Raw genomic sequence first — 25,064 nt, 5'->3', positions numbered from 1 at the left:
ATTTCTTCCCTCTGGGACCTGAGCCTGTTCTGGTCTGGGAAAACCTGATTTGGATAACCAAGGAAACCATGCCTAGACAACAGAAAATTACAACCTACACTAAGAAAAACAAAGTTATGGCCCAGTCAAAGGAACAAACGTACACTTCAACCGAGATACAGGAATTTAAACTAATGCTAATCAATTCAAAAAGTTTAGAGAAGATATTGCAAAAGAGATAGAGGCTGTAAAGGAAGCACTGGACATGTATACGGCAGAAATCAAAAGTTCAAAAAACCTACTAGTAGAATCTATGGAAATGAAAGGCACAACACAAGAGATGAAAGACACAATGGAAACATACAACAGCAGATCTCAAGAGGCAGAAGAAAACACTCAGGAACTGGAGAACAAAACACCTGAAAGCCTACACGCAAAGGAGAAGATGGAGAAAAGAATGAAAAAATATGAGCAACGTCTCCGGGAACTCAAGGATGAAACAAAGTTCAATAATGTACGTATCATTGGTGTCCCAGAAGGAGAAGAGAAGGGAAAGGGGGCAGAAGCGATAATAGAGGAAATAATTAATGCAAATTTCCCATCTCTTATGAAAGACATAAAATTACAGATCCAAGAAGAGCAGCATACTCCAAACAGAAGAGATATGAATAGACCTACGCCAAGACACTTAATAATCAGATTATCAAATGTCAAAGACAAAGAGAGAATCCTGAAAGCAGCAAGAGAAAAGCAATCCATTACATACAAAGGAAGCTTAATAAGACTATGTGCGGATCTCTCAGCAGAAACCATGGAGGCAAGAAGGAAGTGGTGTGATATATTTAAGATACTGAAAGAGAAAAACCACCAACCAAGAATCCTATATCCAGCAAAGCTGTCCTTCAAATATGAGGGAGAGCTCAAATATTTTCTGACAAACAGACAATGAGAGACTTTGTGAACAAGACACCTGCCCTACAGGAAATACTAAAGGGAGCACTACAGGGTGATAGAAGACAGGAGTGCGTGGTTTGGAACACAATTTTGGGAGATGGTAGCACAACAATGTAAGTACACTGAACAAAGGTAACTATGAATATGGTTGAGAGAGGAAGGTGGGGAGCATGTGAGACACCACAAGAAAGGAGGAAAGATAAAGACTGGGACTGTGTAACTTGGTGAAATCTAGAGTATTCAACAATTGTGATAAAATGTACAAATATGTTCTTTTACGAGGGAGAACAAGCAAATGTCAACCTTGCAAGGTGTTAAAAATGGGGAGGCATTGGGGGGAGGGATGCAATCAGCATAAACTAGAGACTGTAACTAATAGAATCATTGTATTATGCTTCCTTTAATGTAACAAAGGTGATATACCAAGGTGAATGCAGATAAGAGGGGGGGATAGGGGAGGCATGTTAGACACTTGACATTGGTTTTATTGTCTGATTCTTTATTCTACTTTGATTTAAGGTTATGTTTCCTTTTGCTGCTTCCTAGCTGTCTTTTTTTTTCCTCTTTCTTTTTCCTCTCTACCTTCTTTGACTCTCCCTCCTGCCTTGTGGAAGAAATGTAGATGCCCTCATATAGATAGTGGTGAAGGTAGTGAACACATAAATGTATGACCATGCAGAAAACCATCGATTATTTACTTGGGATGGAATGTATGGTGAGTGAACAAAACCATATTAAAAAAAAAAGGGTTGATGACAAAACCTCGAGGGCAATATACTGAGTGAAATAAGCCAGACACATTAGGACAATTATTGCAGGGTCTCACTGATAGGAACTAATTATAATATGTAAACTCATAGACATGAAATATAAGGTACCAGGATATAGGACAAGGCTTACGAATGGGGAGTGGTTGCTTAGTATGAGCAGAATTTTCAATTAGGATGAACTTAAATGTTTGGAAATGAACAGGGGTGTTGGTAGCAAGATGTGAGAATAACTAACAGCGCCGAATGGTGTGTGAATGAGGTGGAAAGGGGAAGCTCAGAGTCATATATGTCACCAGAAGGGAAGTTGGAGGTCAAAAGATGGGAATGTATAAAACTGAATCCTATGGTGGGCAATGGCCATGATCAACTGTACAAATACTAGAAATCACTTCATGAACCAGAACAAATGTATGACAATACAATTAGAAGTTAATAATAGAGGGGCATATAGGGAAGAACTATATACCTATTACAAACTGTATACTACAGTTAGTAGTATTTCAACATTTTTTCATAAACAGTAACAAACGTACTATATCAATACTAGGAGTCAACAATTGAGGGGGGTTGGTTAGGGATAGGGGAGATTTAGAGTTTCCTTTTCTTTTTTTCTTTTTTCATCTTTCACTTTATTTCTTGTCTGGAGTAATGAAAAGTTTCTAAAAATTGAACAAAAATTAAGTGTGGTGATGGATGCACAGCTGTATGAGGGTACCCAGGGGCAAGTGATTGTACACTTTGGATCTTTGGATAATTGTATGGTGTCTGAACAATCTCAATAAAAATGAAAAAAAAATGAATTCATGTGGTTTTGTTGAAAATCAAAACCAATAGTATTAGTAAAACAATGAACACAATATTTGGGGATTTTGTTATACTCTGAGGCCATCCTAATTTGAGACCTTTGCCATCTCATGCATGAATCACTGCAATAAAGTCCATATTGATTGTCTTGATTCCATATTCTCCTGATTCCCAGCTGTTCTGTTAGATCTCAGCAGAATTACCTTCCTCTTCCTAAAACAGGTCACCCATATCACTTGGAAGTTTTCCTTGCCACACTCTGTTACCTATAGGACTTGACTTTTAAGGGCTCTATAGTATGATGTGTCTGTGTGTGTTTGTGTGTGTGTGTAATCATATAGGGCTCATGTTTTCTTTATTGGGATTACTATCATAAAACCGTAATATCATAATATTTTGTTATATTGGTAATAGCCATAATTTAAAGCTTCTTATAAGTTTACTTGGTTAATACGAGTCCACTTTTGTTACTGTTGAGGTGCCCCACCTTCCATTACCAATCAGATTTGCTTACAGTAATAATTTTACAAGGATTTTCTTGATCATTTGGTGACCTTAGGTATTGAAAATTTTCTAATCTAATAAAACAGTTGCTATTGACAAATGAGGCAGGCACTGTAATTACGATACATCTCACTCAGAAGTCTAGCCTGATGCCAACAAGTTTGCCAGTCCTGGGAGTAACCATTCATTACCGGAACAACTGAGACAATACAACTCTTACTAACCAGTTGCCTAATGACAGTGTTTTCATGAATGAAAATTTGAGGTTGAAGCTGCTGAAAATAGGACAGTAATGTTTTGAACTTTATTGTTTTAATGTTAATGAGTTGGGTGAATGAGCAAATTAGAATAATTAGAATAATTTTGTAGGTTTCCCACTTGAGGTACAAGTTTTTTTTTTTTAATCAGATCCAGTTTATTCTAAAAAATGAAAATTTTAAAAAAGAAACCTTCAAACTATATAGTGGTGAATCTTAGAGAGCCTTTAATTGCTTCCTACTAATTATTATTCATTTTGTGACCATATGATGTACACTGTAATGTAAGTCCCAAATACATTATGGCACATTCAATAAATGGAGACATTTAAAGTACACTGTCATTTGTAGTCATTTCAAACTGCATTCAATATCTCTTGGTTCCCAAGAGCATTAGATTTTATTAAAAGCATTCTGCTGCAACATCCATTCTTCCTAATTGATTTACAGATTGCCCTCACCATTCAGGCAAATCTTAATTGCATTCTTCCACATATCTAATTTGATTTATGGTTCCTTATTGGTTTTACATTATTTACAATAAATTGGGGTAAAATTCATAAAACACAAAATAAAACACAGTAGTTTCTATTTCACAAATAGGGAATTTACCTAAGAATTCTTAACAGAATCTTTTCTTGTTTTAAAAGTTTAGTCAAGCTACAACCGTCATGTGATTTCCAGTACTAATAACTTTCTTGTTTTTCAGAGTTAATTATATTTCACTTGATATTTAATTTACAGAATTTTATAGTTATTTGGAATGAATTATATGTAGAATATTTAAATATGTCCCCCTACAATGGTTAGGTGGGTAAATAGGTATTTGGGACAGAAAATATCTTATGTGAGGACATAGCAATAAAGCATCCATGTAAAATTAGTAATACCACTAATACCACATGGACAGATCTTATTGAGAATGTTCTGTTTAGTTCTACAAAATACAAAATTGAAGATGTTTAGAGTTTAATGTAGACGGCATCTATGGAAGAATCCAAAAATGTATGTATAAAGTTTTCTAAGATAAAGAGTGGGCAGAAATATAAAGACAGAAGATAAAAGACACTCAAGAAAGAATTTCTTTGCTTTTTGGGTTATTAAATACAGCCATGGATAATTCTGTAAAATCCCCTTGTAAAGAAAGTCTTCCTATGGAACTATATGCATGAAATCATTTCTGTACAGACTCCTTGAAAATTTATGGGAATAAAGATGGTGTGTAAGTTATCTGTAATAATTTATAAAGCCACCTTCTAGTTTTTCTTAGATAGTAGAGATATTAGCTAATTCCTTGAAAGGTTAGGGCCAATAAGAATTTCGAGTTCAGAATCAGAAATTTCAGAGTGGTTTAGTATGAGACTAAAGGAAAAGAAAAATTGGTTCAAAGAGAATTACTAAAAAAGAGAGGATTTATAATGTCAAGCAAATTTTAGGTCAATTAAGAAATGTAAAGATTTCAGTCAGAAGGATAAATAAGAAAATAGAAAAGGATGGTTAGCAGATGATAAGCAGACACAAGATTAAATATGACTATAGGTGAACTTTTAAAATGAGGCAGTGAGGTGGCCATCAAAACTAGGGAGGTAACAAGGCCCCATTTCCCATGTGTCAAGGGAGAACACATGGGGAACCTGGACTTCTACGCACAAACAGTAGTAATGTGACACTCCTCTACATTCCTGCAGGAGTGATATTAGGTGATGCCTAGTGGTGAGTCAGGAGTTTTATCCAACAATTATATGGCCATTCCATCTGTGGTGTCAGTGGAAGTCATGTGGGGAGAAGTAATCAGGCACCCCTACCTTCTCAGCTAGGGATGTATTAGGGGATGCCCAAGTGGGAAGCCAGTATCTCCACCCTCACCCAACAGTAAGTAGGGGCTCACCCTCCAGCGTCAGCAGAGACCAGTTGGTGTACTGGGACTTCTACCCCAATCTGGAATAATGAGGTGCTGGCCCCAACCCTGCCAGAAGGCTACCAGAAGAAGTCAGCTAAAACAAAAGGTTTAAGATCCAGAGTCTTATAATACCCCCAAATGTCCAGGTTTCAATGGAAAAGCACTCATCTTACCAAAAACCAGAAAAATCTTAAACTGAATGGAAAAAGCAATCAATCAACATGGAGATGATAGAAATCTTAGAATTACCTGACAAAGATTTCTAAATGCCATCACCAAAAATGCTTCAATGAGCAATTGTGAACTCACTTGAAAGAACAGAGAGTAGGAAGTCTCAGCAAAGAAATGGAAAATATAAAGAAAAACCAAATCAAAATTTTGAACTGAAAAATATGATAACTGAAATACAAAACTGAATGGTTGGATTCAATAGCAGAATGGAAGGGGCCAAAAAAAGAATCAGTAAACTTGAAGGTAAAGCAATAGAAATTACCCAATCTGAACTACAAGAGAAAATAGACTGAAAAAAAACAAAAACAAACAAAGAAAAAAACATGGAAAGAGCTTCAGGGACCTGTGGGACAATATAAAAAAATGATCTAACATTCTGTAATTGAATCCTAGAAGAAGAGGAAAAAGAGAGCAAGTCTGAAAAAGTGCTGAAAGAAATAGTGGATGAGAACTACCCAAAGTTTGCAAGAGACTAGACCTATATGCAATAAGTTGAGCAAACCTCAAATATGATAAACCCAAGGAATTAATACCAACACACATCATAATTAAAATTTTGGAAATTAAACAGAAAGAAAAAATCTTGAAGCAATTAGAGAAAGGCAAAACCATATATCCAAGGGAAGAACAATTTGAATAACAGTGGATTTCTCATCAGAATCCACAGAGGCAAGAAAGAAGTGGCACAATAGTTTTCAAGTGCTAAAAGAGAAGAACTGTGACCCTAGAGTCCTATTTCCAGTTAAAATGTTCTTCAGGAATGAAGGGGAAATCAGGATGTTCTCAGATGAAGGAGGGCTAAGAATTTGTCAGCAGCAGACCATACCCTAAGGAAAAATGGCTAAACGAAGTTCTCTAATCATAAAGGCAATGATAAAAGAAGGAATTTGGAGCACCAAGAAGAAAGAACATGGTAAAAAATACGAGTAAATGCAATAGGTCTTTCTTCTCCCATTGAGTTTTCTAAATTATGTTTGATGGTAGAAGCAACAATGATAAAACTGCCTCATGTGGTTTTAAATGTATGTAGAGAAAATATTTAAGGCAATTATAAAACAAATAGTGGAGGATTGTGGTACATGAAGATAAAGTTTCTACATTTCATTTGAACTGGTAAAATAACATGATCAGTAGTCAAAGATGAGTTAAATATATACATATAGTCATACCTGGACCAAACACTAAAAACTATATGAAGAGATACACTCAAAAACATTATAGATAAGTCAAAATGGAATTTTAAATATATTCAAGTAATCCACAGGAAGGCAGGAAAAAAAAACAGAGAAATGAAAAACAGAGAACAGTAAGAAAACAAATGGCATGTTTAAGCTGAAAGTATCAATAATTATATTAATGATAGGTAAGCTAAATACACCAATTAAAAACATAGATTGACAGAGTGGATTAAAACAATGATCTATTTATAGGCTATTTATAAGAAATTCATTTCAAATAAAATGATATAGGCAGGTTGAAAGTAAAAGTATAGAAAAAGAAATATCTAGCAGACACTAAACAAAAGCAAGCAGGAGTGACTATAATACAATCAGATAAAGTAGATTTCACCAAAAAAATTTCCAGAGACAGGGGAAGGGCAATACATAATGAAAAAGATTCAATCCGTGAAGAAGGCAGAACAATCCTAAATATATCTGCACCAAACAATAGTATCTACTAAATGTGAAGCAAAAACTGACAGAACTGAAAGGAGATGTAGTCATGTCCAAAATTATTGTTGAAGATTTTGACTGTCCTGTTTCAACAATTGATAGAACAACTATACAGAAAATCAGCAAATACATAGAAAAACTCAACAACAATATCTAATCAACATTTATAGAACTCCACCCAAAAGTAGAATGCACATTTGTTGCAAGTGCCCATGGAACACATACCAAGATAGACTACATTCTGGGCAATAAAACAAACTCAACAAATTTAAAACAATTTATATCATACACAGTGAGTCATCTGACCACAATGGAATCAAACTAGAAACCCATAACAGAAGGATAACAGCAAAATCTCCATACATTGGGCACTAAACAACACACTTATAAATAAACCATGGGTCATAGAGGAATCCTCAAAAGAAATTAAAAAATACATTGGACTGAATGAAGATGAAACTACCTATCAAAATTTGTGAGACATAGCTGAAGCAGTGCTGAGGGGGAAGTTTGTAGAGGAACCATCTCGAGTCAATAATCTAAGCTCCCACTTTAAAATACTGGAAAAAGAAGAGCAAAATAAATAGAAAGCAAGCAGAGAAAGGAAATAATAGAGATCAGAAATCAAAGAAATTGAAAATAAAAGAACAGAGAAAATCAATGAATAAAAGCTGGTTCTCTGAAGATATCAATAAAATTGACAAACCTCTAGCAAGATTGACAAAGAACAAAAGTGAGAAAATACAAATTTAAATATCAGGCACGAATAGGGGATATTGTTACAGACTCTCCAGACACCAAACGGATAATAGGGGAATACCACAAACAACTCTACATCCATAAATTTGATAACATATGAAATGGACTAAATTCCTCAAAAAAAAAAAAAAAACCCACAAACTACCATAAGTCACCCAATATGAAGATGATAATTTGAATAAACCTGTAAGTATTCAGGGAACTGAATTTTTAATTGCAAAATTCACAAAAACAGAAATCTCCAGGCCTAGAGGGTTTCACTGGACAATTCTATCAAATGTTTGAAGAAGAATTAACACCAATTCTGTACAACGTCTTCCAGAAAATGGAAGAAGAGGGAAAACAACCCATTCATTTTATGAAAAACAAGCTATTAGTACATAGAATACAGCAATGTATGAAAAGAATTATACATCATGCCCAAATGGGGCTTATTTCACAGATGCAAAGCTGTTCCAATATTTGAAAAATGAATCAATGTAATCCACCAAATCAGCAGGCTAAAGAAGAAGAATTACATGATCTAATCAACTGATGCAGAAAAGCATTTAACAAAATTGAACACCCATTCATGAAAAAAAAACTGTTACTAAATAGCAATAAAGGGGTACTTCCTTAACTTGGTGAAGAACATCTACAAAAACCTGCAGCTGTATTCATAATAGCTGAAAACAGGAACAACTCAGGTAGCCTTCAGAGGGTTAAAAATGTGATACATCCATACAGTGGAAATACTATTCAGCAATAAAAAGAGTGAAATATATGAACCTCCAGAGATTAATGCCGAGAGAAAAAAGGCAATTCCAAACATTGCATGCTGTATGATTCTTGAAATAACAAAATTATAGAAATGGAGATCAGATTAGTGGTTTCCAGGGAGTGGTTGGGTTGGATGGGGAAGAGAAGGAATAGGTGTGGCTATAAAAGGTCAAGTTGAGGCATCTTTGTGATGATGGAAATACTCTGTATCTTTACTGTAGTCAGTGTCAATACCCTGACTGTGATATTGTGCTGTAGTTTCACAAGATATTACAATTGGAAGAAACTGGGTAAAGGATGCATGAGATCTCTCTGTGTTATTTCTTACAACTGTAAGTGGATCTACAATTATCTCAAACTAAAAATCTAATTTAATTAAAAACGCACACACAAATGACGCATCTGCTGACCAGAACCTGTATTCTAGAATAACAACATGCACACACGTACACACATGTACAATTTTACTATAAATCTCCATAAATATATGTACATGTTGGTTTAATGTGGGCAAGTGTTCTTGCTTTAGATTATGATTTTATCACTTTTTTTGGGTGTTAAGATTATGCCATGATAGTAGATGGTAATTTTTTTTAATGTAACTCTTGGCAAAATAAAAAGATGTCAATCCTTTATCCCGTCTCAAAAATGTGGTTCAAGTTTACTGCTCCATGAATTGCAAAAGTCCAAGAATCACAGCCATACAATATGAAAATTACTGTCTTTCTGCAAAACTTCTCCTTTAAATTTCCTAATGATCATGTTTCCTTTATAATAAGTTAGTTGAAAATCATCCCCTTTGTATATAGCATGGAGCCTAGAACTCCAAACAAAAAAGGGGCCTTTATTTAGCAGAGGTGTTTATTTAACAGTTGAATGAATTTGGTTGACAGTAGCTAAATAATTCTAATACTAGAACAAATTTCAAATCTTTAATAAGAGAAATCTTGCTTACCTATTGCCCAGTGTGATCTCAATTACTCATGTAATTTTATACTAGGGATAATATGCTATGTAGTGAAGTAAATTCTAATAAATGCCTTGTGTATTATCTCACTCTTAACTCTACTTCAGCATTTTAATCATCTTAATATTTCTTAATATCCCACTCAATATCAAATATTAGTCTTTATATGTGTATTAGATGTAATTTGTCATTTCTAACACATTTATTGTTATATTAGATATATGTCACATATTTCTTTGTTTAAGTTAAACGTTTTCACAAAAATATTTAAAATGATCATATTAAATTATTTAAAGTATTTAGGTATTTATTTATTTGCTATCTTGTCCATTTTAAGTAACATAATAATTATTTTATTAAACTAATAAATGAGAGTTATTTACCATTTTTATAAGTGAGGAAAGATAACCTGTTTAAGCAGTATATAAAAAACATTACAGTGTACTATAATGTTTTAAATATTTCACTAAACATCTTGAATTTTGTAACCTAATGAATTAGTCCATATACAAATAACACTGACATAAAAGATGTACCCAATATGAATTATTAAACATGAAGTATTTCTTCTTTAATGAATATTTATTTTGGGGTGAAAGATTCTCATGTAATCAATTCTAGTGTTATTTTTTTAGGAATTCATATTGCTAAATGTATGCCACACTTATAGTAGACCACCATTTTTCTTTTTAAGCTCTACCATGTATCCCTATTTAATTTTATATCACATTTTTTATATTTTGTTGTTAATATTTATAACAAGACCATATCCCCCATTTTATACACAGAAGGACTGAAATGACATATTTTAAATGTATTACTCTGTATTCCACAAAGTATGTCAGACCTGAGATTAGAATTTGCAGTTAATAGGAATTTTAGAAGTTTTAACATTCTGAACTTGATACCTATATTAAAATGTTTTTCTTAAACAAAAGTTCAGGCTTCTTCTCATTATAAAGTGGTGTTTTTTTAAGTGACATTTTCTAGGAATACTTTCTAAAGTAACTTGAAATAAAGTAGCCCCATAATAGTGATAATAAAATAATTTTCTTTCCCAAATGTTTGAGTTAGTGAGATTTGTATTGTCCATTAATAGATATTTTGGTCTTCATCTTCCAGTATATTTTATACAAACTGAAAGAGATCTAAAAACAAAAAGTCTTTTCTTCGGGGATTTTTAGTATATTTTTTAAAATCTGATTTCTATATGTGTATATTTTTTAAGGTGAGAGGCCCTCCAGCTGCAGGGGCATTTAAAGAAAGACCAACAAAGCCCACAGCATTTCGAAAATTTTATGAGCGAGGTGACTTCCCCATTGCCCTTGAGCATGATTCGAAAGGCAACAAAATAGCCTGGAAGGTAAGTCAGGGCACAGCTGTGACAGCCAGCTGTGCTTATTAAAGTGACATCTCCCAATGCCAAACAAACTTGGCTGGTAAGTAAATAAACTAGAGTAATTTCTCCGCACATGGAAGATGGAGCGTAAGCTCTTAGAAAAAGTCCCCCTGTGTCAGCCATCCACCTTGACTAACAATTAAATTACAGCCTACAAAAAAGAAAATGACAGCGTTGCTTTGCCTTGGAGAATTGTCTGCTGTGCAGTGCATCTCGATTTTTATGAGAAACTGGCAGCCCGGCCTGTTTCAGGCAGTCCATCAAATGATGGAACTGGTGGCTGGATACAGGGAGTGACAGCCATTTATCTCCCCCAAATTTCACCTTCCTGCAGGACACTTCCAAATGGAAGCTTTAATTACCTAAATGGATAGGTCAGGATTGCCTGCCCCCTGGAAATGCAGAGTGGAATACGAAAGACCACTGATCCCCATTCCTCTGCTGTCGTCTCCTTCTGCAGCGTATGTCAGCCGGCGCAGTGGCTGTCACACGTGGCCCTGTTAGAGACTGACCTCCACTGCTGAAGCCCTTACAGCACAGACATTTCTCTGACAAAAGGTTAATTGGCTTCAAAATAAATGCATTGCCTAATGGCTCCAGTCTCATGTGGCTGCGTTTCTTTCTGAAAGGCTCACTGATGTTATTTGTAAAAACTTGCCAATCTCTTAACTAGAGAAGGCTTTTACATTTCATTTGAAAAATGAATGCTGATCTGTAAGCCACTTCTGCTGTTTAATTATTTTTGTTATCAAAGATTTGGCTTTGGGGTGACATTTATCAGCTAAAAAGGCTTTTCTGCCCAGAGACAGCAAAGCATTTGTCCACGTGTGAGTATTGCATCAAGTTAATGAAAATAAAACATTTTTGTCAAATATTGTCTAGGTTAAGCAATTGACTCATTTAACTAAAAAGTCCGGCAGCAATGTGTGAAGGTGAACTTAGGAAGTGCTTTTATTTATTAAAGATAAGTTTACGTTAAACAAGAAAATTATTGAATGGAAAGATTCATCAAAGTAAAGAGTTTAGCAAGATTTGTTAATATTAACCTGTTCCCAGCTCCGTGGAAAGACTGAAAAAAATGTTGTATTATTTCTATTGTGTCTTTTAAAAGTGTTTTCATATTGTTGTCAAGTTTTTCTAAATCTCAAGCAGTCATCTGATGCTCAATTATTGAATTTAGAATTATTCCAAATTAGTTGGCAAGAAAAACCTGATTATATCCTCATTTTTAAATGTTGCCATAGCTTTATTTTGTAGGGTGGGGTGGATGAGAGACATTATTATCTGGCTTTTAATCTTTTCTATTAAAATGTTAATTTGTTAAGTGAAAATTTCCATGTCATGAGAAAAAAATGTATAGCAAATATAACTAATTTAGATACTTTTAGTCTTAACATAAATACATATTCCCAAAGATTTATTGTGAGTTTTGGGTCCATTTATACTTAATTAAATTACATGGGTTTCATGTTTGCTTGTTTATGTACTGGTTCACACAAAATAACATAGTGAAGGTTCTTAAAAACCTGAATTCTGTTAGGTTAAAAAAAAATTTGATTCTTCATATAATCTGAGGTTTTTTTTGATGTTTTAAATAATTATAACATATATAAATTATTTTAATTCATTTAGATTTATCTTGACCTGTTGAAATAATTTTATGAGTAACTTTCAGAACAGTCGAGAGTCTAGAAAAAAATTATCTTTGTAATAAATTAAGAAAAATATGGGATGAACCATGTTGCTCTATCTTTGATAATCCAATAGTCAGTAGAGACATAAACTGCTGTTCTTTTTGATAGCTATATTAATTCTTTTAAGCTGCTGTTGACTGTAGTACTGATTCAGCAAGCTAAAAAAGTAATAATCAAGAGGAAGCAATTTATTCGCTGTTACTGGTAGGGTAAAAGCATAAATTTAAAGACACATCTTATTCCATAGCCTGTAGATTTCTATCTTTTTTTAGCTTTGCTAACCACATTTCAATATTACTGTAACAATGAAAATAAGACATTAACGTTATTAAACATAGGCTTGTGAACAATCTCTCAATATATTCATATTTATTTCTTGGCTCATTTACTATGGGGATAACCTGGTACCAGGTAGGGGCTTTGTTAGGATGCTTTTCCCAAGGAAGAAGGATTAAGTGTTGAAGGAAGCAGGGACACCCCCTAACCCCCCAAAAAGAAAAACAAAAACACAATTCCCTGCACAGTAATTCTCTGGGCCCCTGACCAAACAATAGTTTGCCCCTCATGGAAGGCTCCCAAGTAGCAGTGCTTCCCCAGGAAAAGACTTGTGCTCCCTCAACACTTCCTGCAACATTCTAGGGCCTCCAAGGGGTTTTTGTGAGTGCTTGAAATGGTGTGTTTAATTATGTGGTAAGAAGATTCATTTTTAAAATTGGAATCTGAAACAGACCTTTGACCCTAAAATAGTTCGGAGTCACGCTCAAAAACATGAGTCTTTCCCGGCATCCCACGCCTCATGCCAGTCAGTAAAGTCATCTTACCCCTTCTATCTATTCCATATTCACTGACCAGATCTTTGCTTTATTAGACATCCCCAAATATTCTTGTGATAGCTAAGGCACTGTAAGGTGATATCTTATAAAGGACCTAATTAAATGAGAAAAATAGAAGGAAAAGTCAGGGATAGGCAAATGTCTACATGTTTAGGCTTCTCAGCTCACATCCTGAACTGACATGATGGTTTTGTATACATGGAAATGGTCGTTTGTTCCATATGGCAGACAGAAGATCATAACCAATCCAATTTAGATACCTTATGGAAACCCTAAAGTTCAGCACCATCAGATACAACTGTCTGCAATGGAAGCAAATGTTCTGTATCTGAACTGCCTCATACAGAAGGAACTCACCATATGTGGCCATTAATTACTTGAAATGTGTCTACTGCAACCAAGGAACTAGATTTTTAATTTTATTTAATTTTAATTAATTTAAATTTAAATAGCTGTATGATTGCCGTAATGGATGATACAGCTCTAGATGAAAATTCACAGCAGTCAAAAGTAAATGCATGGACCTGCTAGCCAGATAGAAGGCTATAACTATGTAAGAATTGTTATTATTATTATTATTATTAGGATTTTATAGGCATTTTTGTCATGGTTGTCTTTGTACATCATACATTCCTTGGTAAATATGAAAAGAGATTGTGCAAAATACTTGTAGTGAAAATTCTGTAAATTTACTGGTTGGCAAGTTGATTATCTATGAAAGATGAATAGATCTGACCTAGAAAACGAAATTTATCAGGCAAGCTCTGAAATACTTTATCTTTAAATATGCATTTTTTAAAAATATAGGCCATGAACTCTTGATTTTAAGTGGTTGAGCCATAATAAACACAATGATTATTTAAACAAAAATTTCAATCTGCTTCTTTTTCTACATTTTTCTTGAACTCTACTAATGTTCAGGAAACATGACTTTTTACTTTGTTGCTGCAGAATGGGCAACAGAAGTGAAAAAGAGAACTAAGCCCAGGCTGGATAAATCAAAATGCGTGTAATCAGCATGAAAAATGAACATTTAAAAAACGTAGTTGAGTTTCTTCACCTTAAACTTCCATGCTTCTATTTCCTGTACCTTTGCAATATGAGCCACACTCCTTGCAAGAGAGTGATGGGGGGTGGGAACAGAGTTCTCCCTAAAGGTCTTCCATGTGCACATGCTGGAGAGAGAAGAAATGTTACATAAACTTGCAAAATATTCAGCCCAATAGTTCTAGTTCCACCTTGGCTGCTTAACCGAGGAGTGAAAGAGGCATAAATGTAGGAGGTGGGCTTTTGGTGGAGCAGGGTTTCAAATTGAACCAAAACCAAATATTAAAGTGTTGCGGTGCCCGCGAGTTAAATTCGAGACAGCCAAATAGAATTTGAAAGAGCCTTTATTAGCCGGCCGGCGACTGCTTACTGTCCCTCCGCACAGGGAATCCAGCAAGCAGCCCCGACGTGTGTGCTGGTGCCTTATGTAGGCAGAAACCACATCCTAGAAATGCAAGCAAGCTATTTTAACAGAAGCAGAGTTGGCAGTTAGCTATTGGTTACAAACGACAATTTAGCAAGGTTGGCATTTAGAAATCTTACAAAAAGTTTCACTTGGTTACAAAAGGTTTCACTTGGAAACGGTGCAATTGTTGATTGTTATAATGGTTATGCTTGGCTAATGCGTACAACTGCAAGTTTCACTCCCTAAAACGGTACAGTTTCACTCCCTCCTCCTCATGGCTTAATGCTGCTTACACAACATTTTTACTTTGCAGAGGTTACAGACTGAGGGGACCCACAGGTTACAGATTACGGGGAGGGGGCCCACTTCAAAAGCACGAGTTATAGGAGAATATAAAATTATGTGGAAATTTACCCAGCTTTTCTGTGAATCAGTCTCTCACTTTTCCCTCCAGGCACCCACCATCCACCCCTTCACCCCCATCCCCCCACCCTCCATCAGTTTAAGACAAATTTCAGGTCTCCTAAGCAGCTGTTTCTTCCTCCACTTCCTCTTCCTCTTCTTTTTCCTCTGCTGCCCCTTCCCCTTCCCCCTCCTCTCTTCCCTCTCCTCTTTTTTTGCACCTTTGTTTGTTTGCTCCCTGGAATCCATGCTAGTTCTCTATTTTGTCAGGATTCTGAAGCCATTGTCAGTGTTCACCCAAATGAACTTGAAATAATAATTATTACTTATACGCTTACCGAGAACCACAAATCTGAATTGCAGGTAGCACTATGAAATTAATCATTTTATTATAAGCTCTGATTGATTCCAAGACATTGTTCCTATAATCTGGGAATGCAAATTATATTTAAATGAACACTTCCATAAAGAACTTGGGAAAAAGAGTTTGGAAAAATATCATAGATACATTGGATTTTTAAAAATAACTACATGATATTACTAACCATACACTAATATGGGTGATGAAAACAGCGACAGCTACACTGAGGTGTCTAATTCTTTCTCTTTATAGGAGATTTGATGTAGTAGAGATTGATGGAAATTACCTTTCCCCATCTGGCCGTGACACTGTGTATGTGGCAGAATGTCACAGGCAGAGATAAGGTCTTGTTTTCCACTGGATTTCAAACATACAGGCATAAGAATGTCCACATATCAGAAATATTTGATAAGAAACATAAAGATACCCTATAATTCTCTAGCCAAGTCAGGGTATAATACAAATCCTGTCACAAATGCAACTAAAATAGAAAACCTTCATCTCAAAGAGGGCGACGCCTGAAGTGGATTTGTACCCTGCTTCACGTTCCCCTCTCTCATGGCCCTGCCCTGCTCAAGACAGTGCAATAGAAATCTTTCAAGACTCCATTTCCCCACAGAAGCTTTGAATAACCAGGAAGAACTGGCAGAAACATATTTTTAAAAGGTCAAAAAACAGATAAGGATTGCAGTGACAAGGTATACTGGTTTGGTAATACTTGCATTATGGCAAACACCAGAAATGGATTGGCTTTTCTAAAGGGGGTTTATTTGGTTACAAAGTTACAGTCTGAAGGCCGTGAAAATGTCCAAATGAAGGCATCAACACAAGTATACCTTCACCAAAGGAAGGCCAATGGTGTCCGGAAAACCTCTGTTAGCTGGGAAGGCACGTGGCTGGCATCTGCTGATCCCAGGTTGTGTTCCAGCTCCTCTCTCAGCTCCTCTGCATTCTTCAAAGTGTCGCTCTTGGCTGCAACACCTCCTTCTGGACTCCAGTGATTCAATTAAGATCCACCCTGAATCGGTGGGGTAACACCTCCATGGAAATTATCCAATCAAAGGTCTCACCACAGTTGATTGAGTCACATCACCATGGAAACATAATCAAAGGATTCCAACCTAATCAGCACTAATACGTCTGCCCCCACAAGATTGCATCAAAGAACATGGCATTTTGGGGGACATATTACATCCAAACTGGCATATAGGGTAAGCACTAAATCCAGAGAAAGACCACCTAAAAGTGGTAGGATCTTGTGGTGCCTGGGCTGGCTCTGCACCCCCAGCCCCTCACCAGCTGTGTGTAGAGTTGGCCTCTGCTCCCAGAACATGTCTCTCATCCCAGTTCCAACAGGAGCAGGGTAACTCTCATGCACACTCTAGGAGCAGGCATGTCTGACCCAGTCTGTCTGGTGGTGGCCTGAGGGACTGGCTCTCCAGAACTTGCCCTGTGTGTAGAAGCGGCTCACTGAGCTTCCCTACAGAATGCTGTGGCAGAAGTCAAGTCATGCTGCCTGGGCAAGGGATTGCTAGCTGTAGGAAATATGTGAGGAAATTGTATTCTATAGAAAAAGAGATGTCGATATCCATGTACATGGGGGAATTCCTAGGGCTGTGCGTGCATGCCCAGGACAGGAGGCATGTGCAAAAAAGAATCAAGGAGCCCCTAAAGCTTTGTCTTTATCACTGGATGGATAAACCCCAAAGGAGAGCACCCGTACAAGTCAATCTGCAAACACTGGGAAAAGTGTTTTCTTTTTCTTCTTTTTCTTCTTTTTCCTTTTTTTTTTTTTTTTTTAATTGGCTCCTGGCATTCAAGGAAAGTTCTATCATAACACTCACTTGCTGGATGCAAACTTAAGAAACAGATGCCTCAGGGTATAAATTCTAAAAATAACACATCTAAATATCCAATGTCCAGGCTTCAACAAAGGATTACAAAAAATATATACAAAGAAACAAGAATTGATGGTCCAGGCAAAGGAGAAGATTAAAGCATTAGAAACCATCAAATAGGAGAATCAGACCTGGGACTGGGATATTCCAGACAAAGGCTTTTAACAAATGTCCCCAAATGTGTTCAGAGAGCTAAAGGAAAACATGGACAAAGAAAAAGGAAATCAGAACACGATAGATGAAGACAAAGAATATCAGTAGAGAGATGGAAATTCTGAAAAGGAACCAAATGAGCTGAAGACCACAGTAAAGCAGAAGTTAAAAATTCCTTTGAGGGTTCAATAGGAGATTGAAGTCAGAAGAAAGAATCAGCGAATTTGTTGATAAGTCAATTGAAATCATCCAGTCTGAGTAGCCTAAAGAAGAAAGAATGAAGAAACTGAACTGAGCCTGAGGAGTCTGTCAGACATCAAGAGTTCCAGTATACACATTTTAGTAGTCCCAGAAGGAGAAGAAAGAAAGGGACAGAGAGAATATTCAAAGAAATAATGGCTGAAAACTTCCCAAATTAACTCAAGACATGAATCTACACTGGCAAGATGCTCAACAAACTCCAAACAGGATAAACTTAAATAGACCCATACCTGTCATAATTTAATCAAAGTGCCAAATGTCAAAGATAAAGAGAGAATTCTGAAAGTCTCAAGAGAGTAGCAATGTGTCATGTCCAAGGGAGCCTGGATAAAATTAAATGTTGATTGCTCATCAGAAACCATGCAGGCAAAAAGGCAGTGGGAAGATATATTTAAAGTGCTGAAAGCAAAACATTGCCAACCAAGAATTCTGCATATGACAAAATGTGTTTCAAAAATGAGAGAGGAATTAAAACATTCCCAACTGAGGAATTTTGTCACCACTAGATCATCCCTGTAAAAAATGCTAAAGGGAGTTCTGCAGTTGGAAAGGAAAGGACACTAGGTCATAGATCAAAGCCACATGAAGAAGTAAAGATCACTGATAAAGATAATTACATGGGTAAATATAAATTCCAGCACTATTACATTTTTGATTTGTAATTCACTTTTCACATCCTACAAGTTCTAAAAGGCAAATGCGCAAAACAAAATAATCAATCAATGGTTTTGGACTCATTATGTATAAATATGTAATTTGTGGCAAGAATTACTTACAGGGTAATTCTTTAAAGGTGGGGAGACAGAGGAGCATAGGAACATAGCTTATGAATGCTAATGAAGTTGTTTAGTTGTTATCAAAACAAACGAGATTGTTGTAGATTTAGGATTTTAAATTTAAGCTCCACGGAAACTGCAAAGATGCAAAGACTATATCAGAATACACAAACTCAGAGACAAAAAAGTCGAGTACAGGTTACTAGGGGTGGGTGTCAAGGGCAAAATGACTAGCATTTATGTTTGGGGTGAAGGGAGGATTCTAGTAATGAATGGTGGTGACAGATAGATAGATAGATGGATAGATATTGAATGATACAGCAAAGGAGGCAAAATGTTAAAATTGGTAATCTGGGTTTCTAGGGGTGTTGGAGTTCTCTGTATGGGTTTTGTACTTTTTTTTCCAACTGTCCTATAAGTTTGAAAATTATTTCAAAATAAAAAGTTAAAATGAATTCCCCTTTCTCAACTCTTTATTACCCCTCATCTGGCAATGTCATTTGGGTCCTTGTCCAAAGCAACATACTTGCTAGCAGTATTTCTCCATTCTTGTTTTTAACCTTTATTTGATATGTAAGTTATTTTCAGTAGCTAGTACATTGAAATAAAATAAATAAATAATAAATTATTATTTATAAATTTGTATTTAATAACAATAAATAATTATTTATTATAATAATAAATAATAAAATAATAAAACCAGAACTGATACACAAAAGTAGGTACAGGTGAGAACAGGCTTTAGATAGATAACCTTTACTCACTGTCAAAAATGTGTCTTCCTTACTGGCCTATTGAAGATGTAGATAATTTATCTATTAAAGCATAATTCTCTTGAGGCTAATATGTTAGCTATACAACTACTTGTTGATTAAAATTTGTTTCACAATGTTTATTTTTCTATTTAAAAGTGACTTCTTAAATTAATATTAAATTAATCAGGTGCTTCTTAACATACTTCTCTAAATTCTTATCAACAGACATTTATATAAATGTGTTCATTCATATATGTTTACCCCACATTATTCTAAAAAAGATGTAAGTTTTCTTATAAAGAACTATGAAATACAGAGAGTTAGCATAAATAAGATGAGAGAAAATGAAAACTACCTGGGAACCAGAAATGGAGCCAGTAGCAAGGTCGAGCCAGTAGCAAGGGCAATAAAACAGGCATGTCCTGAAGCACTCTCTATGGCAGGGACACTTTGTATTTCTGTTATATTCACTCATTTACTCCAGCACCTGGAACAGCATCAGTCACAAAACAGGCATCTAATAATATTTGTTGAATGAATGAAAACATACTAGAGCTGATTATTTTTAAGTTTTATTTCTCTTGAAACTGTTTCATGACTGTATCTCTTACTTTCTTGGCCTTATGTTCTTTATCTGTGAGTATAATATACCAGATGATTCCTATAGCCCCTTTTAATTATGGGACTTCTTAAAAATTTGGTATCAACTTGTTAAAATAACTATATTTTTGAGATGTCCTTGAGCTATGTCAAAAAACAAATAATGATTAGAAATTAGCCATAGACACCAAATCTTCATGTAGCAAGACGGAAGGATAAGGATCAGTAAATTTAAGGCACAGTACTCTGGAGACCAGAGTTAAATGCCGGAGTTTCAGTGAAATGAACTTTTATTAAGAAAATGCCCATGGATTATTTGTAAATGCTTCCCCAAATAACTGCTGATTTCTTAAGTCTTTCAAAATGGCAAACAAGTTCATTTTTCTTTTTGAGCAAATTAAAAAATAGATTTCCAAAGTGAACATCCAAGTAAAGGGAATGTTGTGCATAAATTAATTGGATGCTCAAATCAGTTTTTAAAATGTCCACTGTCAGTGGCATGAATGATACCTTCAATTGTGTGTTGGCCCACTGGGTGCTAATACTCCTATATGATTCCAGAAGTATTTCTTCTCTAGTACTTTCTCTTTTTTTTCTATTCTCAGCAGCATTGGTATTCAAGAACTATAAAGAGTTTTGTCCATGTGACCATTTTTATTGCTGTAACTGATTGTTTCCTAGTAGGAAAGACTGTTATTGAATGTATTTTCTTACAATTAGAATCATCCTGACCATAATAGCTCATTATCTGTAAATATTACTGTATTTTAAAGTCACACTGTGATACGATACCTGATCCATTAGCCCCCAGGATATTGTTCAAAAACTTATATAATTTTGATTTATAAGTTAGTCCTTTGGTGCCTTCAGTTTATTTATGTTTCAATTCCTTAAGGATTAAAAAAAGTGATGCTATCTCTCTGGCCTCCTAGGTAAAACTGACAATGATTTTTAAAATTTTATAGGCAAATTTATTTGAGTTGCATAATTTGTTTCCCATGAAGAAGGATGGATGTACTCTTGGAATTGTCCAAGGCTTCTGTTTCTGTTGATAACTACGAAAGCTTGAGTTTGGATAACAGACCTTAGTAGAATTTGTACAGCAAATTTTACAATAGAAGTGACAATTTACCTGATTTCTGTACGAGAGAGCTGCCACGATTCTGATATTAATTCCTCTGTGATTAATTAATAGGCAGAGCTTATTCTAGAAGTCTTCAAAAAATAATCCTCTGGCAATTAAGGTGCTCTTCTGTGGTTTTTGGAGGAGGGGACTGCATACACAATTAATGCCATTCTTTTATTTGATGCAAATTGGTCTCTCTCAGAAGTGTACGGTATGGGAATACAGACATGTATCAGAAATAACTTCTAATTTAAGTTGGTTAGATGACCTCTGAAAGCTGGATGAAAGATTTTCTGCTGAATGGGCTGGTGCTCCCCACTGCCTATATAATTCATGTGAGAAATTAGTGCAAATGGTTCACTTTTATGGAGCAGTGCTGCTTGTAGCAAGCCTGCAGAAACAATTTTCCCCCAAGCCTCCATCTGTTCTTCAAACTAGGGCATATGCCGTCTCATCAAGCTTGAAAGTCAACTGATTTATAACTCCTGAGAAGTGCATAGATTGAAAACAAAGGTCGACCGCTGCTATGTGACAGTGATTTGTTAGGCACTTGGCTAAAGACAATTCACATTACCAGGGACCCAAGGGGAAACAAGCAATGTTGTAAGCTTCAGATCTCAGTAGACTGACAACTAGAAGAAAAACAAATCACTCCTGCTTTTTAAGTTAAACAGTAGTTTAACTTAAAACTACGTTGAATAGTAGGAGAGGTCTTGGTAGTGTTAAGGGAGGGGGTGTGATATAGCTAGATACCTTATTGTCATTTGCTACCCCATGAAGAAATGGGATTTGCTGCCATCCTCCAAGCTGTACAAGTGGCTGTCTTAGAAGTGTCAGCACTCAAAACTTTAAATTAAAAATATGTATTGCTGCTTGTCCAAAAGTTCTATTTGGGGCCACAGACAGGAATTTTGATGAATTTTTGTATCCTCCTGTGAGACTCTCCAGCTCTGTTCCAATTAGTAATTTAATGAGTGGTTCACTCTCTGTCCTATCATTTATCATATCCCATCTCTTTATTGAAGCCCTATAGAGATGAGAAGTTCTTTGACAGTTGATAAATTGAATCAGGTTGACAGTCTGACCAGAAGAAAAATCATCAGTTGTTCTGTGTTTTCATTTAGGGTCGTCAAAGTGTCTCTTCAGATTTGAAACTTGTAGATATATGGTGAATTTTCAACCCACTGAAGTATATTAAAGTTTCTCATTTTCTTTCAGGCCAAATCTAAATAAAATGTAAATGAATATCATCCCCATTTTAATCCAAATTTAGGACAACAATTTTAGGGAGTTAATTTTTGCCTTGATCAAAAAGGTTGTCTTAACCTTGAATGGTCTATATGAAAATTAATACTGGCAGGATAATCAGGTGAACTCATATAAATGAAATATAAATTTTTAAATGTATTACTTATAAAAATTTACTCTTAATATGAAATATATGCATGTTTGTTATTGAAAAAGTAGAAGGGATAAATAAATCACTCATCATTCCACCATTCATTGAACATAGCTATTAGCATTTTAAAAAGTATTTCAGTCATATTTTTGTTTTCCCGGTATTCAGATCATAGTGCACATGATACTTTCAAAAACAATTATCATTATATGGTATATAAACATTGAGTGCACCTATTCTTTGATTTTTCTGATTTTTTCTAGTTTAAAAGTAATACATGCTTATTGTAGAAAATTTGGAAAATGGATAAAAAATATACAGAAGATAAATTTCATCTAGAGATAATAACTTATAGCATATTGGTGGTTTTGGCCAGTCTCTTTTATTACATGGATATTTTCAAAAGATTTTTAATAATTGTGATGGAATCAATTGTGTGTCCAAGTTTGGACATGTTAGTCTCAGTCCTCATTCTGGTGGGTGTGGATCCAATGTGAATAAGATCTCTTCAAACTGTTTATTTAGTAAATTGTGGCTGAACTGAATCAGGTTGGATTTTGATCTGGATTACCGCAGTCTTTTCTTAGAGAGAGTGAAAGTCGGATGGAGAGGGAAGTCACCAGGAGCAGCCAGAAGCTGGAAGTCAACGGAACCCAGAGAAGAAATTAGAAGACGCTGCCATGTCTTCTACAAGGAACCCCAAAGACTACTGGACAGCCCAAAGATACCCACCCTGTGAGGAAGCAAGCTATCTAGATTCTGAAACCGTGAGCCAATCAATTCCTGATGTTAAGCCAACCCATTTTATGGTATTTGTTTTAGCAGCTAGAAAATGAGAACAATGATTTTTAAGGAACTCAAAAGAAGACTCAAGGTCCTCCTAATTAGGAGTAGAGATTAATAATCATAATCATAATCATAATCATAGTAAGAGAAGAGATTCTTAAGAATAATAAGAAATTAATAGTTTTTTCCAATTTAACAGAAGAAGGACAAGGAGGAGAAGGAGAGGGAGAAGGAGAAAGAGAAGGTAAAGGAGAAGGAGGAGGAGAAGGAGAGAAGAACCAGAAGGACTAGAATAAGAAGACCATTGTTTGATATGCATTTTAAAGATCATTTCAAAGATCATTATTCAAGGCCTTTGGAAACAAAATATACCAACATATTCATCTATATAACTCTATTTTAGCGAAGGAACAAATGGTTTTTCTTTTGGTAATTCTTATGGCTCAGTGTCCCAAACCCAGAGGGTTCGTCATTATGACCATATTTTTAGCATACATTTGAAGAGAATAGCAATAGCTATTAAAAAGAAACATGTTGAATTGAGAAGTACATTTCTTACTATTGGGAAAAGTGTAAAAATAAAAAAGGGTGGCCGATGGAAAGATTATAAAGCCAATCTCTGCCCCTAATCTAAGACATCTCCCTTAAAACAAATAATCCTACATAATTTCAAAGATTGGATTACAGACTAAGGGAAGCCTACAAACCTTTCCAAGAATAAATTGCCTATTCTTGAGTTCATATTTAGATTCATTTCTCTGTCCATGTATATCTTTAAGTGATTTTATGAAAAATAGGTATATGTGTTGAATATTTCTGAAACTTAAATATTTGGAAATATTTTTCTTTGTTCACACATGAAACACAAGTAAATGGAAATTAACAATCTTAAATTATAACCATTCCCCTCCAAAACTCTGTAAAATATAGTATCACTATATTCCTCACAAGTGATTACTGAGAAGTTAAGACCAGCCTAATTTCTATTGCTTTGATGATAATCTGCTTCTGTTTGCTTGTTGGTTTGTTTTGTCTGACAGCCTGAGTAATTGCACTATTTTTCTGTAATTAAAAAGTTGTGTCCTTGTATTTCTTTTTTATCTTTTCATTGATTCTTCCTTTAATATGGTAAGCTTATTCTATTTACTTGACACCTTTCTCCAAGAGAGCAAAGTTGTCTTCTATAATGTCATTGATCATAATTTTTCTATTTTATTTTGTGGAACAAATACTATATATAGACTGTAATTCTCTTTTCTATCCTGTCATTTCTATCATCTCCCTCAATATTTTTATTTTTTATCCATTTTTTTTAACTTCTAGGAGAACTTTTCTTATGTTTTCTATTTGTGTTGATAACAATTTGTTTATTACTGCCTCAAGTTCCAGTTTTGCTTCTACTACTATATTTTAGTCTTCCGTGTCTTCCTTATATTTCTCACTTATTCACTCATATCATTATACATATTGGCTTAAAAATTTTTGTACAGGCAAGTCTCTCATAGAAAATATTCTGATCTATTATCTGTATTTTGTAATCCAGATAAACAAAGATAAAAAATATGAGTTAACCACAACCCCCAAACTTTTCTATATACATAAATCTGTGTA

The 25,064-nt window shown here is 35.0% G+C and overlaps 1 protein-coding gene across 2 annotated transcripts in view; it reads left to right on the top strand.

Moving 5' to 3' along the window:
- Nucleotides 1-25,064, top strand: part of PACRG (parkin coregulated) — a 604,662-nt gene that overhangs the window by 102,556 nt on the left and 477,042 nt on the right. For both annotated transcript variants that reach the window (XM_037817597.1, XM_037817598.1), the window contains exon 2: nt 10,786-10,920. In XM_037817597.1, the coding sequence (XP_037673525.1) occupies nt 10,786-10,920 (135 nt within the window). The remainder of the gene's footprint in view (nt 1-10,785; nt 10,921-25,064) is intronic.

The sequence above is a fragment of the Choloepus didactylus genome, chromosome 24, assembly GCF_015220235.1.
Source record: "Choloepus didactylus isolate mChoDid1 chromosome 24, mChoDid1.pri, whole genome shotgun sequence".
NCBI classification, from domain to species: Eukaryota; Metazoa; Chordata; class Mammalia; order Pilosa; family Megalonychidae; genus Choloepus; species Choloepus didactylus.
Note: the sequence above shows the minus strand (reverse complement) of the source record. Positions and strands in the feature narration are given on the sequence as shown.